Source organism: Chiloscyllium plagiosum, chromosome 15 (genome assembly GCF_004010195.1).
Source record: "Chiloscyllium plagiosum isolate BGI_BamShark_2017 chromosome 15, ASM401019v2, whole genome shotgun sequence".
In the NCBI taxonomy this organism is placed as follows: Eukaryota; Metazoa; Chordata; class Chondrichthyes; order Orectolobiformes; family Hemiscylliidae; genus Chiloscyllium; species Chiloscyllium plagiosum.
In genome coordinates, this window is record NC_057724.1 from 1,088,883 (window position 1) to 1,107,824 (window position 18,942).

General features: G+C 40.5%; 1 protein-coding gene across 10 annotated transcripts in view; it reads left to right on the forward strand.

The window, feature by feature from the left end:
• Positions 1 to 18,942, forward strand: part of LOC122557037 (utrophin-like) — a 688,507-nt gene that overhangs the window by 464,085 nt on the left and 205,480 nt on the right. For 9 of the 10 annotated variants that reach the window (XM_043704260.1, XM_043704256.1, XM_043704261.1 and 6 more), the window contains 2 exons: positions 603 to 759; positions 17,642 to 17,771. In XM_043704260.1, the coding sequence (XP_043560195.1) occupies positions 603 to 759; positions 17,642 to 17,771 (287 nt within the window). Of the gene's footprint in view, positions 1 to 602; positions 760 to 989; positions 1,180 to 17,641; positions 17,772 to 18,942 lie in introns of those variants that run through there. The other variant, XM_043704265.1, reaches the window with a different exon arrangement.

Consider the following 18,942-nt stretch of genomic DNA (forward strand, 5'->3'; position numbering starts at 1 on the left):
CACTCCACTGGTCACAGGCCTCCAGTCTGAAAAACAACCCTCCAACACCACCCTCTGTCTTCTACCTTTGAGCCAGTTCTGTATCCAAATGGCTAGTTCTCCCTGTATTCCATGAGATCTAACCTTGCTAATCAGTCTCCCATGGGGAACCTTGTCGAACGCCTTACTTAAGTCCATATAGATCACATCTACTACTCTGCCCTCATCAATCTTCTTCATGTGGGTTGATTTCTTCCTTTAGATTCTGGAACAGGGCCTGAGAACTCCTGCAGTGATGTCTGTGGCTGAGATGATTAACCTAAAATAATGACAACCATCCTGCTTTGTGCTAGGTCTTCAAACAGCTGCTGTTTTCCAATGGGATTGGATTTTGTGGAGCCATTCTGTTTAAAGCATTGGAAGTGCATTGCCATTTTGACAGAACTGTTGGTAATTTGTGAACAAAGAATTCAGCGAATAACCTAAATTTTTATCATTTGAAATAAAAATTTGATTTTTTAAAAATGCTTTTTACTTGGTTGACTTAAGTGCGAAAGAATGTTAAGTTGATTTAATTGGTCGCTGTTTCCTGACTTGCTGATTGCTTTCCCGATTTGTTGCAGGGCTCATTTGGAAGCCAACAGAGAACGTTGGAACCAGTTGCTCACATCGTTAGAAGAACTATGTAAGTGGTTGAAGCTCAAGAACGAGGCGCTGACAAAACAGATGCCCATTGGAGGTGATGTTCAGACTCTACTACAGCAACATGATCATTGTCAGGTGAGTGTACTCGTTAGCTGACAGTAGCATTTCTTTTCCTGCCTCTCCCTGTAGTTTTGCTTTATTTATCCATTAGTATCTTGCAGGTGATGATTAAAACTTGGCAAACAAAGTAGAGTTTCTATTGCATATCACCCTTACTAAAGTGTCTACTTTTTACTCCTATTGTCATCTTTTATTGTCTTTTTGGCATGCAGTTTTTAGCTGTCAATGAGGCCTGCATAAACTGCTACTGATGTGGAGCTGCCAGTGTTGGATTGGGCTGGACGAAGTCAAAAGACATACAACATCAGGTTACAGTCTAACTGGCTTATTTGAAATCGCAAGCTTTTCGAGCGCTGCTCCTTCATCAGGTGAAGTGGAGGAAAGTGCACAGGCATAGAATTTATATGCAGAGAAATAATGGCAAGATAATTCCAGGTGATTAAGAGTGTCAAAAGATAAATACAAATAGTGTGAGTGAAATGTCGACAGGCTGAATAACAAGTCTTTGAAGGTGATCAAAAGTGTCAAATGGTATGAGTAAACTGTAAACAGCTGGAATAGCCAGTGAAGAGATGACTGAAGATCCAAAGCGGTAGTTAGAAAAAAATCAAAAATAGGATGGTGCTAGAGACAAACCACAGGGCTAGAATAACATAACTATAAGAGTTGCATGACTAAAAGTAACAAGTAATCCAAACTATACAAACTAATTAAGGTAGAGAGATAAAAGCAAGTTATCAAGGTATTCTGTCAAAACAGAACAGAACAATGGGATTACGTTTAGCGTGACTTGAACCAAAGATCATGGTTGAGGCTAGATATGGAACTTCGCTATCAGTTTCTGCTTGGTATGTAATTCTGCGTTGTTGTGTCTCTCAAAGGCACCTTGGAGTTCGCATACCTAAAAATCAGAGGCCGAATGTACTTGACCACTGAAGTGTTCCTCAACTGGGAGGGAATATTCCTACCTGGCAATTGTTGCATGGTGTCCATTCATCCATTGTCGTAGCATCTGCATGGACTCGCCGGTATTGCATGCCTTTGGGCATCCTTTCCTGCAGTGTATGAGGTAGACAACATTGGCTGAGTTAAATGAGTACATACTGTGTACATGGTGGATGATACATGTAATGGTAGTATCCATGTTAATGATCTGACATATCTTGCAGAGGTTGCTGTGGCAGGGTTGTGGTCACTGTTCTCCTGACAAATAGGTAGTTTGCGGAATCGTGGTCTGTTTGATATTAGGTGGCTATTTGAAAGCGAGAAATGGAAGTATAGGGATGGCATTGGCAAGATGTTTGATGTCATTGATGGCATGTTGAAGGCTGCGAAGGACATGGATTTGTTTCTCCGCTCCAGGGAGGTACTGAATGACAAAGGGTGCTGTTATGGACCAGGCCAGACTCCCTCAAAACATTTCAAGAAAGTAGCCTGGACCCTAACTTTGCTTGTTGTTTTAAGCAGGTGTAATGCAGGTATTCCAGGAGTGATGCAGCTGGTCAAACAACTTAGTTTGAAAGAAAACAGAATTTATTTGCAAGATTACTGAATGAAACACAAACAAAAGAGAACAGAATATGGAATAACTTAACCTATTTGAAAACCCAAAAGATTACCCCAACTTAATAATGCTGTTCCAAATACTTGCAATAATCCCTATAAACATCCCTTGGCACAAAAGGTAAAATCAAACACAGTGTATCACAGGAGAGAGAGAGATATGGCAGATGGATTCAGCATGAAATGCCTTCTTCCATGTAGCTGTTTCTTGGACCAGCAGCTCAAGTCTGGCTTTCAGTGAACAGCCAGATTGCTAAACACCAAACTAAATCAAACCAAAGAAAAACTGAGCTGCGAGAACTAGCCTGTTCCCTTTCATTGTACCAGTGTTTTTTTCTAAAACTTGAAAGCCTTTTGTCTGAGGCATTATCTGTTAGCTATAATCAAATTAGCTCTTAAACCCTTCAAACCTAGACTTTTCAGATCCACTGCTTTTACAACCTCTCTGAAAAAAAGCCAAGGACAGCATAGCCTTATTAAAAGAGCAGCATCGTCACAGTACTCTATAGCGACACTTCTGTTACTGCCTAGAAGGGTGAATTGCTTTGTCAATTACCCCTGAAGATTGTACTGCTGTAAATGATTGTAATTGATTTTACACATGACTGAAGAAGAGAGTTTGCTTACTTGTTAACAATTATTCGTGGCTGTGATACCATATGCACATAACTGGTATATGATTTGCTATGTATCATTGGCCTAATTAGCAAGTCACAGCACTCAGAAGAATTTCCAGCATTCATCTAATATACAAAACAAGGGATTAGGAATGTAGGAATTTGGGAACAGAAGTTGGCCATCCAGTCCATCAAGCCAGCTCCACCATTGAATCCAATACATCTTGGCTAATTGAACATTTCAGTACCTTTTACACATATTATTTCAATAGCCTTTATACCACTGGTAATCCTAAAGTTTTCAACCTCTAAGTACTTACAGACTGAGCTTTCACAGCCATCTAGGGTAGAGAATTCTGAATATTCACAACAATGAGTTGAAAAAAAATCTCATCTTTATCCTAAATTGCACCACCCTTATTTTTAAATTGTCCCCTGGTTGTAACTCCCCATAGATGGGAAACATCTTGCCCATTTCTATCCTATCTATCCCTTTAAGTATTTTGTAATTTTCAATACAGTTTTCTTCTCACATTCTTTGAAAATGTGGAGAATACAGGCACAGTCTGCCCAATCTCTCTTCATAGGACTGTCCTATTATTCCAGTAACCAGTCTGGTGAAATTTCATCACATTCCCACTATGGTAGTAGTATATCTCCTGAGATGAGGAAACCACAACTGCACACAGTCCTGCAGGCGGAATCTTACTAAGCTCTTATACAATTGAAGCAAGACGTCATTACTTCTGAACAGTTAGGGTCCACATTACTGATCCTTCTGATACCTCACCTGTCAACACAAGAATGACCCATTTATTCCTACTCTATTTTCTGTCTGTTAGCCAATCCTTAATCCATGCCAGCACCTTGTACTTTAATTTTATTAATCAACTTTCTGGAAAGGATCTTATCAAAAGCTTTCTGAAAATCCAATTATACAACATCCATCAACTATCCTTTATCAATTTTGTTAGTAACATCCTCGAAAACTCGAACATTTCTCAAACACAATTTACCATTTGCAAATCAATGCTGACAATATCCAATCAGATATTTGTTATACAAGTATCCGTATATCATGTTGTTTATGTTAGGTCCCAGCATTTCTGTCCTACTGATGTTAGGCTTATTGGGAATATAGTTCCCTGTTTTTTTATCTTGTTCCTTTCTTAAATTGTGGGCTGACATAAGGTACCTTACAACGTATAGAGTTTCATTGCAAAACTTGGATCATGGCATGGGACAGATATTGGACCAAATGATCGCAGCATCACTGTTACAGCACAGAAGGAGTCCATTCAATCATTCATGTCTGTACCAGTTCTTAAAATGACCATCGTTCCTTTTTACTGGGAGTAATTCATGAGACACAGCAGATATTCAGCCTGAGGAAAAAGAAGCATGCTACAGGGAGGTTGAGGCAACCATGGCTGACTAAGGATAGCATCAAAGATAAAGAGAAACCATATAATGTGGCGAAGGGCAGTGGGAAACCGGAGGATTGGGAAGCTCACAAAGACCTAACAGGGGGCGACAAAAAAAAAAGGAAGGAGAAGATTAAATATGAGGTTAAGCTAAGCAATAGTATAAAGGAAGACTGTAAGAGTTTCTTCAGATACATAATGGGCAAAGGAGAGGCAAAAGTGGACAGTGGGCCACTAGAAAATGACGCTGGAGAGATAGTAGTGGGGACGTCGGAAATGGCTGAGGAACTGAATAGTTACCTTGCATCACAGGAGGCTACTGAGTAAGATAAGGGCACTTGGTGTCAAAGGCAAAGTGTTACCATACTAGACTATCTGGCAGAAAGCAGAGAGTGGGAATAAAAAGGTCCTTCTCAGGATGGTAACTGGTGACGGGTGGTGTTCTGCAAGGCTCAGTATTGGGACCATAACTTTTCACTTCATACATTAATGACCTAGATGAAGGAACTGAGGGCATTCTGGCTACATTTGCAGATGATACAAAGATAGGTAGAGGGAGGTAGCATTGAGGAGATGAGGAGGCTGCAGAAGGATTTGGACAGGTTAGGAGAGTGGACAAAGAAGTGGCAGATGGAGTACAACGTGGGAAAGTGTGAGGTCATGCACTTTGGTAGGAAGAATAGAGGGATGGACTGTTTTCTAAACGGGGAGAAAATTCAGACGTTTGAAGTGCAAAGAGACTTGAGAGTTCTAGTCCGGGATTCTTTCAAGGTAAACTTGCAGGTTGACCTCTTAACATATGAGGAGAAAGTGAGGACTACAGATGCTGGAGATCAGAATTGAGAATGTGGTGCTGGAAAAACACAGCAGTTCAGGCAGCATCCAAGGAGCAGGAGAATTCATGTTTCAGCCATAAAACCTTCATTGGGAATTCTGACAAAGGGCTTAGGCCCGAAACGTCGATTCTCCTGCTCCTCAGCTGGTAACACTAATCCCAAGAAGCCCACATCCCTTGAATAAGTAAAAGGAAAGTTCCTCCATTTTTGTTTTCGTTGGGTGCAGCCTATTTATTTAAGTACATGGTACCTTTTCTTTACAAGGCTCCGCATGCACATATTTTGAAAGGCAGAACTTGTGAATGGCCTGCAAGGCCTTCTACCTGCTTACTGTACAGCTGTGAAGCTGAGAAGAAACATTGCTGTTCGCCCTTTCTAATGGTTGTAAAAGATCCCATTCCATGGTTTCAGAGTGTTTCGTCCAACAATTATGCTTCAATTTGCACGTGAAAAGTAGATAAAAAATTAATTACTACATGAACCTGATAAACTGCTTCTTCTGGTTGGGGATTCTAGAACTGGGGGCACAATCTAAAAAGTAGGGCCAGACCATTTTGGAGAGATGTTAGGAAGCACTTCTATTCATAAAAGGTGGTTGAAATTTGGAACTCTGTTCGACAATTTTTGCTTGATCATTTGTTAACTTTAAATCTGAAATAGATAAATATTTGCTGAACACAGGATTATGGGCCAAAGGCAGATATATGTCATTAGGGCCAGATCACCAATGACCTCATTGGTGGAATAGGCTCGAGGGGCTGATTGAAAAGGCACAGCCGGTTCCTGATAAAGGGCTTCTGCCTGAAACATCGACTTACCTGCTCCTCAGATACTGCCTGATCTGCTGTGCTTTTCCAGCATCACACTCTCGACTCTACTCCAGCATCTGCCGTCTTCACTTTCGCCTCGAGGGGCTGATTGGTCCTTTTCCTGCGCATAGAAATTAGCTTTACATTTTAAGGATTACAACATTGACTACATATCAAAACTGAGTAATTAGCTTTTTTGAACAACCTGAAATCATGAAAGAAACTACAAAAATGTAAATATTTCATTCTTTCCTGCTGTGATCAAATTGGCTGTACATCTCTGCCAAGTTTCAGAAAATTCACCTGAGTTTGATTGAAAAAAACTATCTGGATGCTTGTGGCAGAAACAGGTTTTGCTTTGAATTATTCAGCATTTTTCTATTTGTCATGAATGTAATCAGTTTATTCCCTAACTCATATTTTGAAATCCAAAATAATTTCAATCTGCTCTTTTTTTTAATCAGAAAATGGTGTGCTATAGGAATCAATATTGATTTATTGCTCTGATTATGTTTATAAGTGATACAAATTGGGCTCGGTGTTGGAACCAGAATGGGAGCAGTGAGAAATGAGAATGCGTAGCAACATATTTTTAAAAAAGTAGTACTATATTTATGGGCAGCAGGTAAATATACAGTAATGAGGTTTTGCAAAGGCAAGAGAAACATATGAAATATGTAAAGAGGATGAAATGGGAAAGAGAAACTTCGTCCAAAATTGTTCAGCTTTGAAGAAAACAAAAGGTTGCTTTGAAAGAAATAGTAGCATAACAATAATATTATCCAGAGCTCTGGTGGGTGCTGTGGACACACCAGAGCAAATGTAATCATGTCAGTTCAGCAAGTTTTAATACAGTTAATTATACATCTGGCAGTGTTAGTGTCATCAACATCTGGTGATGTATGCCAAAATTGGGAGAGCTGATCTGTGTATAATTCAAGCAACAGCCCGGTACAATCATAGATAACAAGTTCTACCTGCGGTCAATGGCCATTGTACACTATGACCATCCCAAATTATGTCCTAACCCATGAATAGAACAGAGGTAGCAATGCAATAGAGTCATAGAGATGTACAGCACAGAAACAGACCCTTCAGTCCAACCCTTCCATGCCGACCAGTTGCGGTGGGGGATATCTTTGGGAACAGTGGCCACAATTCCGTAAGTTTTAGAATACTCTTAGATAAAGATGAGAGTGGTCCTCAGGGAAGAGTACTAAACTGGGTCAAGGCCAATTATATCAAAATTAGGCAGGAGCTTGGAAATGTGGATTGTACAGAGCTATTTGAAGGGAAGTCCACATTTGATATGTTGGAGGCTTTCAAAGATAGTGCAGGGTGGGCATGTCCCGTTGATGGCAAAGGATAGGAAGGGCAAGATTCGTGAACCGTGGATGACAGGAGAAATTGTACGACTAGCCAAGAGGAAAAGGGAAGCATCCAATAAGGTCTAGGCAGCTAAGAACAGAACAGGCCCTGGAGGAATATCAGAAGATTAGGACAAGTCTTAAATGAGGAATCAAGCGGGCTAAAAAGGGTCATGAAATAGCTTTAGCGAGCAAAATTAAGGAGAATCCCAAAGCGCTTTATTCTTATATAAGAAGCAAGCGGGTAACTAGAGAAATGATTGGTCCACTGAAGGATAATGAAGGAAGGCTGTGTGTTGAACCTGAGAGAATGGGTGAGATTCTGAATGAATACTTTGCATCAGTGTTCACTGAGGAGAGGAAAATGATGAATCTTGAGATTAGAGATAGAAGTTTGATTAGTCTGGATCACGTCGACATAAGTAGGGAAGATGTGTTGGGTAGGCTAGAGGTTATTAAGGTGGACAAATCTCCTGGACCAGATGGGATCTATTCCAGGTTGCTGAGGGAGTCAAGAGAGGAAATAGCTGGGGCCCTGACAGATATCCTTGTGGCATCCTTAAACACAAGTGAGGTGCCGGAGGACTGGAAGGTTGCTCATGTTGTCCCCCTGTACAAGAAGGGTAGTAGGGATATTCTGGGTAACTACAGACCAGTGAGCCTGACCTTGGAGGTCGGAAAGTTGCTGGAGAGGGTACTGAGGGATAGGATCTATTTATATTTAGAAAAGTTTGGGCTTATCAGTGATAAGCAACATGGTTTTGTGCGGGGTAGATCATGCCTTACCAACTTGGAGTTCTTCGAGGAAGTGACCAAGTTGATAGATGAAGTAAGAGCTGTTGATGTTATATACATGGACTTTAGTAAGGTGTTTGATAAGGTTCCCCATGGTAGACTAATGGAGAAAGTGAAGTCACATGGTGTGCAGGGTGTTCCAGCTAGGTGGATAAAGAACTGTTTGAGCAACAAGAAACAGAGACTAGTAGTTGAAGGGAGTTTCTCAAAATGGAGAAAGGTGACCAGTGGTGTTCCACAGGGATCAGTGTTGAGGCCACTGTTGTTTGTGAAGGATCAATAACAACTGGTCACACTTTCAAGGTGAGAGGTGAAAAGTTTAAGGGGAATCCACGCGGCAAGTCCTTCAAAAAGAGGGTGATGGGCGTCTGGACCACATTGCCAGCAGAGATGGAAGAGGCAGGCACGATAGGTTTATGTAAGATGTGTCTGGACAGATGCAGGTGGGGAGCAGAGGGGTACAGATGCTTAGGGCGACAGGTTTAGACAGTAGATTTGGATCAGCTCAGGCTTGGAGGGCCGATGGGCCTGTTCCTTGGCTGTAAATTTTCTTTGTTCTTTGTTTGTTCTAATCTAGCCCCACCTGCCAACACCCAGCCCATATCCCTCCAAACTCTTCCTATTCATATACCCATCCAAATGCCTTTTAAAATGTTGCAGTCGAACTAGCCTCCACCACTTTGGCAGCTCATTCCACACACATACCACCCTCTGTGTGAAAAGGTTGTCCCTTAGATCTCTTTTATATCTTTCCCCTCTCACCCTAAACCTACATCCTCTAGTTCTGGACTCACCCGCCCCAGGGAAAAGATTGGGCCTATTTTCCACTCATAATTTTGTAAACCTTTATAAGGTCACCCCTCAGCCTCTGACGGTCCAGGTAAAATAGCCCTAGCCTGTTCAATCTCTCCCTATAGCTCAAATCTTCCAACCCAGGCAACATCCTTGTCAATCTTTTCTGAAACTTTTCAAGTTTCACAGCATCTTTCCAATAGGAAGGAGACCAGAATTGCGCGCAATATTCCAACAGTGGCCTAACCAATATCCTGTGCAGCCGCAACAAAAGCTCTCAATTCCTGTACTCAATACTCTGACTAAAAAAGGAATGCATACCAAACACCTTCTTCACTATCCTATCTACCTGTGACTCCGCTTTCAAGGAGCTATGAACCTGCACTCCAAGGTCTCTTTGTTCAGCAGCACTCCCTAGGACCTTAACATTAAATGTATAAATCCTGCTAAGATTTGCTTTCCCAAAATACAGCATTTATCTAAATTATATTCCATCTGCTATTTCTCAGCCCATTGGCCCATCTGATCAAGATTCTGTTGTAATCTGAGATAACCACCTTCGCTGTCCACTACACCTCCAATTTTGGTGTCATCTGCAAACTTACTATCTACACCTCTTATGCTCGCATCCAAATCATTTATATAAATGACGAAAAGAAGTGGACCCAGCACCGATCCTGTGGCACTCCACTGGTCACAGGCCTTCAGTCTGAAAAAGAAACCCTCCACCACCACTTTCTGTATTCTACCTTTGAGCCAGTTCTGTATCCAAATGGCTAGTTTTCCCTGTATTGAATGAGATCTAACCTTGCTAACCAGTCTCCCGTGCGGAATCTTGTCGAACATCTTACTGAAGTCCATATAGATCACATCTACTGCTCTGCCCTCATCAATCCTCTTTGTTACTTCTTCAAAAAACTCAATCCAGTTTGTGAGACATGATTTCCCACACATAAAGCCATGCTGACTATGCCTAATCAATCATTGTCTTTCCAAATACATGTACATCCTGTCCCTCAGGATTCCCTCCAACAACTTGCTCACCACNNNNACATTTTGCAAGATGTCACCATCTATTTCCCTACGTTCTATATCTTCCATGTCCTTTTCCACATTAAAACTGATGCAAAATACTCATTTAATATCTCTGTGGCTCCACACAAAGGTGGCCTTGGCTGATCTTTGAGGGGCCCTATTCTCTCCCTAGTTACCCTTTTGTCCTTAATGTATTTGTAAAAACCCTTTGGATTCTCCTTAACTCTATTTGCCAAAGCTACCTCATGTCCCCTTTTTTGCCCTCCTGATTTCCCTCTTAAGTATACTCATACTGCCTTGATACTCTTCTAAGGGTTCACTCAATCTCTCCTGCCTATACCTGACATATGCTTCCTTCTTTTTCTTAACCAGACACTCAATTTCTTTAGTCATCCAGCATTTCCTGTACCTACCAGCTTTCCCTTTCACCCTGACAGGAATATACTGTTTCTGGACTCTGGTTATCTAATTTCTGAAGGCTTCCCATTTTCTAGCCACCCCTTCACCTGTAAATATCTGCTCCCAATCAGCTTTTGAAAGTTCTTGCCTAATATCGCAAAAAAATTGGCCTTTCTCCAGTTTAGAACTTCAACTTTTAGATCCAGTCTATACTTTTCCATCACTATTTTAAAACTAATAGAATTATGGTCACTGGCCCCAAAGTGCTCCCCCACTGACACCTCAGTCCCTTGCCCTGCCAAGAGTAGGTCCAGTTTTGCACCTTCTCCAGTCAGTACATCCACATACTGAGTCAGAAAATTTTCTTGTACACACTTAACAAATTCCTCTCCATCTAAACCCTTAACACTATGGCAGTTCCAGTCTATGTTCGGAAGATTAAAATCCCCTACCATAACCACACTATTATTCTTACAGATAACGGAGATCTCCTTATTATCCTAGAACTCCCTCACTGTCTCTGAACACCTAAACTAATTATTAATAAACATCCCTATTCTCTGTATTGACCTGTTACTGCAGCATTGCTTATTTTAGCACTGATGTGGTGACAGATCATATTGATATTTCACATCATGAAAGTAGCCACATGAATATTTGCATTCTTGTTTCGACATTAGCAAGTTTTTGTTGCAATGTTTTGGTTTGGAAGTAAGAGGAATCTCTAAGAATATGCTACCTTGGTGGCTTTTGTGCTTTGACTTCCGGTTATGCAATTTCACATATGTTCTTGCTGATTTACCATATTGCATTAGATTCGATTACCATTGTCTGTAGATTTTACTCTTCAGCTATGATGTATGAACAGAAGCAGGCCATTCAGCCCATTGAGACTGCTCTGCCACTCATGACTTAATTGATAATCCTCAATTCCACTTTCCTGCCATTTTCCTCGAGCCCTTGATTCCTTTACTCATTAAAATCCATCTATCTCAGCCTGTCTTGTCTTGTCTACAGCTCTCTGCAGGCACTCTGTCGTTCTCAGCACTTGTCTTCCCACCTATTTTTGTGTTATCCACAAACTTGGTAATAGTACATTCCTTTTCATCACCATGTCATTAATATTTATTCACAAAAATTACAGCCCTGGCACTGATCCCTGTGGCACTTCAGTGTTTACAGGTTGCCATCCTGAAAATGTCCCCCTTATCCCAATTCACTGTTTTCTATTATTTGACCAATCCTTTTATCTATGCTAATATTCTTCCCCAAAACCACATGGTCTTGTCTTATTAAATAGCTTTAAGTGTAATTATTTTTACAAACCTGTTTTCGAATGTTACATGCTCTCGTTCCCTTTTCTCTACTATATTCTACTTTTGTCTCCTCAAATAATTCTTATAAACTTGTCATGCACTATTTCTTTGTATTAACTATGATCTCCTATTGCATCTTTTACAATAGACTCTTGCATTTTCCAATAATAAACATAAATTAACTGGCCAATAATGATCTTTTCTTTGTCTCCTTATCTTTCTAAAATAAAGGTATTAATCATAAAATCCGTACAGTGTGGAAGTGGTAATTCAGCCCATCGAGTCCACACCGACCCTCTGAAGAGCATCCCACCCAGACTCAACCCCCTGCCCTATCCCTGTAAACCTACATTTCCCATGGCAATAATCTGCACATCTTTGGACTATGTGAAGAAACGGAAGCATCCGGAGGAAACCGGGACAGACACAGGGAGAACGTGCAAATTCCACACAGATAGTCACCTGAGGGTGGAATCAAATCCTGGTCCCTTACACTGAAAGGCAGCAGTGCTAACCTCTGAGCCACCATGCTACCCTATGGATTCTGGGACATTGTGAGAATCCAGCAATTCTTGAAAGATTTGGACCAGCGCATTAACTATCACTGTAGCAACTACTTTTAATATCCTTTAATGCAGCCCTTCAGGTCGAGGGGATTTAACAGTCTTTAACCCCATTAGTTTCCCTCATGTCTTTTCTCTAGGCATAGCTATTGTATTTTATCCTCCCCTACCTTTTGCCCCTTGATTATGTAGGAATTTTGGAATACTGTTAGTGTATTCTACTATGACGACTGATGCAAATAACTTATTCAATTCCTCTGCTATTTCCAGGTTCTCCAATATTATGACCCCAGCCTCATTCCCTAAAGGGTTTGTGTTAACTTTGGCCTCTCTTGCCTTTTATATATTTAAAGAAGTTTTTGTTGCCTGTCTTGATATTACTTGCAAGTTCACCCTCAAAATTTAGCTTCTTTTTTGGTTGTCTTTGGTTTTTAAAACTTTCCCAATCCTCTGGCTTATCACTAACCTTTGCAACATTATATGTTTTCTTTCTTTCAATTTGATAAAAGGATCCCTTTGCTTTGTGATGTAGGATAATGCAATATAATGTTTTATTTCTCTGTTCTCACAATACAGGGTTTATGTTTCTCATGACAAACAACCCTTGGATGTTTGTATACTTGTTTGTTGATCAAAATCAACTGATTAAAACACTTGCACTGAGATCACCCATCAGCCACTATATGACCCTTTTTCTTTGTACTGTGCACAGGCTGCATGGTTCCAAGGAAAAAATTTTAAGTCTCACTGAGACAGAAAGTGTATATTTTGGAAGTTCTGGATTTGAAGTCTGAACAGAACTATTTCCATTTATATATCTAAATTATACTTACTCACTTTCACAGTGGAAGAATGAGAAAATTGTCAACTCAGGAATGAAGGTTAGGGATGAGCACTAATAATTGCACAATGTTAGCTAGTGATGAACATGCAAACAAATAAAAAAAAAATCTTACACAGAATAAAATGTCTCAGCAATGCTTAGTTTGGATTCTGGCAGGACTAAACACCTCTGAAACACATTACAGTCTTAGGCCAAACATGAACAAAGAAGCTGAATGGTGAGGTAAGAATGACTCCTCTTGACATGAATGTAGCATTTGACCAAGTGTGTCATCGAGGATTGTGAGCAAAATTGAAGTCAGTGGAAATTGAATGTATAACTCTCCACTGTTTGGAGTCATACCTAGCACAAAGCAATATAGTAGTGGTTGTAGAAGCTCAATCATCCCAGTCCCAGGATGTTGTTGGAGCAGGTAATGTGTTTGGCCCAACCTCCTCCAGCTGTTTCATCACTGATCTGCACTCCATCTTAGGGTTAGAGGTGAAGAATGTTGACTAATGATTGAATAATTTAATTTGCAAATAATGAAGCAGTCCTTGTTTACCTACAGCAGGACAGCATTCAGGCTTCAGGTGGAAAATGGCCACTAACTCCTAAACCACACGTGTGTCAGACAATGACTGTCCCCAATCTGAGAGAGTAAACAGCCACCTGTGTTAAATGAAATGACCATCCCTGAAATTCCAAACTTTAGCAAGGGAGAACATGAACCAGAAACTTAACTTGACACGGTTGATAAATACTGTGGAGCCAGGAACAATTCAGGATGCTGTGTATTCTTTAACAGGTGACTCACCACCTGACTGCCCAAAGCCTTTCCACCATCTCTGAGACACAAATCAGGAATCTAATTGAACACTGTCCATGCCTGGCTGACGGGAGCTCCATAACATCCAAGACCTCAGTGTGATGGGAGGGCATAGCCTGCTTAATTTGCACCCCACGGTACACTTCAAATATTCATTCAATCACCAATGCTTCGGGTAATCAGTGTGCATCATCTACAAGATGTACTGCAGCAACTCAGCAAGATTCCTTCAACAATATCTTTCAACCCCAGGGTTTCCTGCTATCCTAGAAGTATAAGAGTGGCTGGTGTACTAGAACCCCACCAACTCCAAGTTGCCCTCTACAACAAACAGCATCCTGACTTGGAAATATACTGCTGTTCCTTCAGTTCTTGATGTCATGGTGCAATGGCAACAACCTGTATCTCAATGTCATCAAAACAAAAAGAATTGATCATTGATTTCAAGAAGTAAGGAGAACACTCCCCTATCTACATCAAAAAAGTGGAGGTTGAGAGCATAAAGTTCCTCGGATTGACGATAACTGACAACCTACTTTGGACTTCCAAAATAGATGCGACATTCAAGAAGGCACAACAATGTCTCCTTTTCCTCAGGCAGCTTAGGATGTTCGGCTTGTCCATATGGACCCTCGCCAACTTTTACAGATGCACCATAGAAAACATGCTGTCATGGAGCATAATGATCTGGTATGATAACTGTTCTGCCCAGGACCATAAGAAACTATAGAAGGTTGTGTGCACAGTCCAGACCATCATGAAGCCAATCTCCATCCATGGCCTCCATTTACACCTCATTGCTGTGGAAAGGCTGCTAACATCATCAAAAACCCCTCCCATTCCAGTAATGCTGTTCTACAACCTCTTCTGTCAGGCAGAAGATACAGAAGCTGGAACATACACAAATAGGTTCAAAAACAGCTTCTTCCTTGCTGTTATTAGACTGATGAAAGGACTCTATAACTTCAGATAATGTTGACTTGTTTTGCACATCTCCTGTGTCATGTAATCTCTATGCCTCACTCTGTCTCAGCACCATATGATCTGTCTGTATTGCTCGCAAACAAAGATTTTCATTGTACTTCAGTACACATGACTACAATAAATCAAATAAATCAGATCAAATGCTGAGCCAAAATCCTGGAAATTCCAACCTGTCAGCCTTGTGCAGGATATCTATCCCAAATGGACTGTAGCAGTCCATGAAGCTAGGTCAATACCTTTTCAACGGTGATAATGGGTGATCAATGTATGGTGGCCCTATTGCAATGACCACGTAGAGCTGCAGAAATAATACAGAACAGAAGGGGGTCATTCAGCCATCTTTGTCCATGCCGTCCCAAAGATACCCAATGCTCTTTCTAGTCTTATCTTCCGTCAAATGCACATTATCCTGCAGCACGTAAAGTACTTTTTAAAAGAGTTTAGAGTCTCTGCCTTCAACACCAACTCAGGCAACAAACTCCTGACACCCACAACCCTCTGCGTAAAAATGATTTTCTCCACATCCCTTCTAATCCTTCAGCCACTTAGATTAAATCCATGAAAACAACCTTAATCTTTCCAATTTCTCCTCATATTTACAGTGTTTTCATCTCTGGCAATGTTCCAGTAAATCTTTTCTGCACCCAGTCCAGAGCAATTATGCCCTTCCTGTAATGTGATGATTACAACTGCACACAATACTGCAGTTGTGGGCTCACCAGTACTCTACATATTTATCATAATATCCTTACTTTTGTATTCTATACCTTTGCCAATGAGGAAAAGATTCCATATGCCCTCTTCACAACCTTGTCTTCCTGTAGCGCTACCTCTAGAAACCTGTTCACTTACAGGCCAAGATCTCTCACTTCATCTCCCCTCTCAGTATATTCCCATTTATTGTGTATTCCCTTTACTGTTTGACCTCCTTAAAAGAATTACCTCGCACTTATGAGAATTGAATTCGATCTGTCACTTTCATACCCACTCCACCAACCCATCTAGATTTTGGAACTTAGAGCTATCCTCCATGTCATCCACTACACGGCCATTTTTGAGTCGTCTGCAAATTTACCAATTATGACCCCAACCCCAGTTCAAGTCCAAATTGTTCAAATATAAAATAAACAGAGGTCCCAACACAGAGCCCTGTGGAACACCAGCTTTCTGTTCACAAGAGCAGCCCATCAACGATTACTCTTTGTTTCCTGTAACTAAGCTGATTAGTCAACACATTACTCGGTATCCCATGGGCTTTTACTCTTTTGCACTTGTCACGTGGGATACTGTCAATTGCCTTGCTAAAATCCATGTGGACAAATCCATTGTGCAACCCTCATTGATCCTCCTTGTCACTTCCTTAAAGAATTGAATCAAGTTTGTCAGGAATGACCTTCCCTTAATAAAATCATGCTGACTATCCCTGACTAATCCATGCCTTTCTAAGTGAGTTCATCTGATCTCTCAGATTGATTTTAACAATTTTCACACCACTGAAGAAAGAGGAACAGGTTTATAATTATTTGGCATTTTCTTTGCACTCTTTTTAAACAACAGAATCACATTTGCACTCCTTCTCTAATTGACTAAAACAAATTGCCCTGAGGAGAATTGGTTTTGTTTTGCTGATGCCAGTGCTACCCTCCTAACTCGAGGGAAGAAAAAATCTTTTCAACCAATTTCTCTATCTGTTCGTTTTGTTTTAATTGTCACTTCTTGTAAATATTTAACTCAGTTCCCTTTTAGCTGAAGCAGTAGCGCTTTAATAGCCATTTGCAGTAAAAGCATTCCCTATTCCATTATATGGAAATTTTTCCTCTAAATTTTCCATCATTGTTGTGTGAACAATTCCTATTCTCAATCGCAAGAAACCAACTATGTCTTTTCAGAATGCTTTTTAATTTGTTTGGGTGCATCTCAAGAAAAACAAAAATCAAGCTCTCTTTTTCTGAAACTGAAACAACAAAACAAGAAGCTGCAAGTTCTTCAGTATTTTAAACTGGGAGTATTTGGAGTGAATTGTCCCAATAACCAAATGTTCCACAACATAGTTCTATGCTTCTGACCATGGTACTTCAGATTGGTCTCATAATTTCAGTCCAGGAGAATCAGTCTTCACCAAGGGTAAGAGATCCAGTGTTTAGCTTCCCCTGGTTTGGCCTAATTATCAAAATGATTTTACAATGAAGTGGCTTCTGTCAGATGCTAATAATTCCTTGGAGCCACAGATGAGAGCTGGTGAAGGGGAGGACAACCCAGCATGAGCCACTTTTTAAAAAAAAAGTGATTCAAACAAAATTTTTTGCCCACTGACTTCGTCTCGTCGAAGTCCCCTTGAAGCATCTTGGTATCATCATCTCAATTCTCACTTCTGCCGAGTCATGTGATTTGTCAATCATGGTTTTTTTAAACAAATATGCCTTCCTTCTTCCTTTGTCCCCATCCACAAATTAGTTCATTTAATATTAAGAACACCCTCCTGATAAATGGGGCCCTTATAATGGCCATTAACACATTGTGTCAGCTTTGCCTGGCTGATGTTTAATGTTGCTCTAATAATTAGTCTTTTTGCATTATAGGTACTTTCAATATTAGAAACCTCACTGAATGACTATGTCAGTGCAATCTATTCTTTTTGATTGTGTATGTTATTTTTGACAATGCAGATTGATTGGATTTATTAAAAGGAAATGTAAGGTGTTACTTTCAAGCTGTAATAATTTCTTAATGAAATTTTGCATGCAGGCACTCAGACAAGAACTAATGGATAAGGAGGTGACGATTGTAACTGCCCTGGATTCAGCTCGCTTATTCCTTGCAGATCAGCCCATAGATGGGCCAGAGGAGCCACGCCGACACCTTCATGTTAAAACAGGTCAGCCACTTAATTTATTGCAGTAAGAAGCACTTTTCTGTATAACACTTGGCATGAAAGAGGACTAAGACATTAGAAATAAACTAATGCTAAGCTGGAGAATGAGAAATAATGCAGGAGCTTATATCCATTTCACATTGTTATTAAAAACGCAACCTGTTACAAGTGATGGAAGATTCCGTGGCAGTTACTTAGATTTGTTTGTTGTGGCAACAATGGAAAATGTTTCCATTTACCTAATAATTGTGGTAACTTTGAATCACTAGAAACTTTATAGCATCTTGAAATCTACTTGTGCATTTTCACAAAAAGTTACACAACTTTACCTTCTGCAAAATGTTCTTAATTACCACGTTCAAATGCAAAAAGCTTGCACTTTTTACTATCCAACCATATTTTGGAGATGTATTGATGTGTTTTATTTGCAGAGCATAGTTTCATGGGTACCACTAGTTGTACATTAGCCATCCCAAAATGCTGCCTTAGCCTTAGAATCAGAAGATCAACTGACTTTGAGGAAATGGGAGAATCATTAATGAATCCAATTATTTCCTGATTTGACAGCACTACAGTATCTGTCCTGGATAACAATTAAATCCGGTCATCCCAGTTGAGAGTGTAAGTGTGAAGTGATGCATTTTGGAAGGTCTGATAAAGGAAAGATTTACATAATGAATACAGAGGAACCTCGATTATCTAAACAAGATGGGCGAGCAGTATTTCGCTCAGATATTTGATAATTTGGTTAATTGATTCAATGCCTCTCCTCTGGGGCTCGGAGTTTTCTGAAATTTCCTTTTTCCTTGCTCGGCCTGCTTTGCTCCCTCTCTCTGTCTCGGTGTTTGTTTCTGAGCAGACAAGTACTTATGTGTTAGGGACCTGCAGCATTGATGAAGCCTCCCGCTCCTGTCCCAATCAGTTCAATGGGATTGACACAGCGAGCACTTGCTATGTCCGCTCCCCGCTCAAGCCCAATCCTGCCCAACCCCGCCTTCTGTCTGAAAGATTCTTAACGAGTACTTTGCATCGGTATACACTGAGGAGAGGGACATGACGAATGTTGAGGTCAGGGATAGATGTTTGATTATGCTAGGTCAAGTTGGCATTAGGAGGGTGGAAGTGTTGGGTATTCTAAAAGGCATAACTGGACAAGTCCCCAGGTCTGGATGGG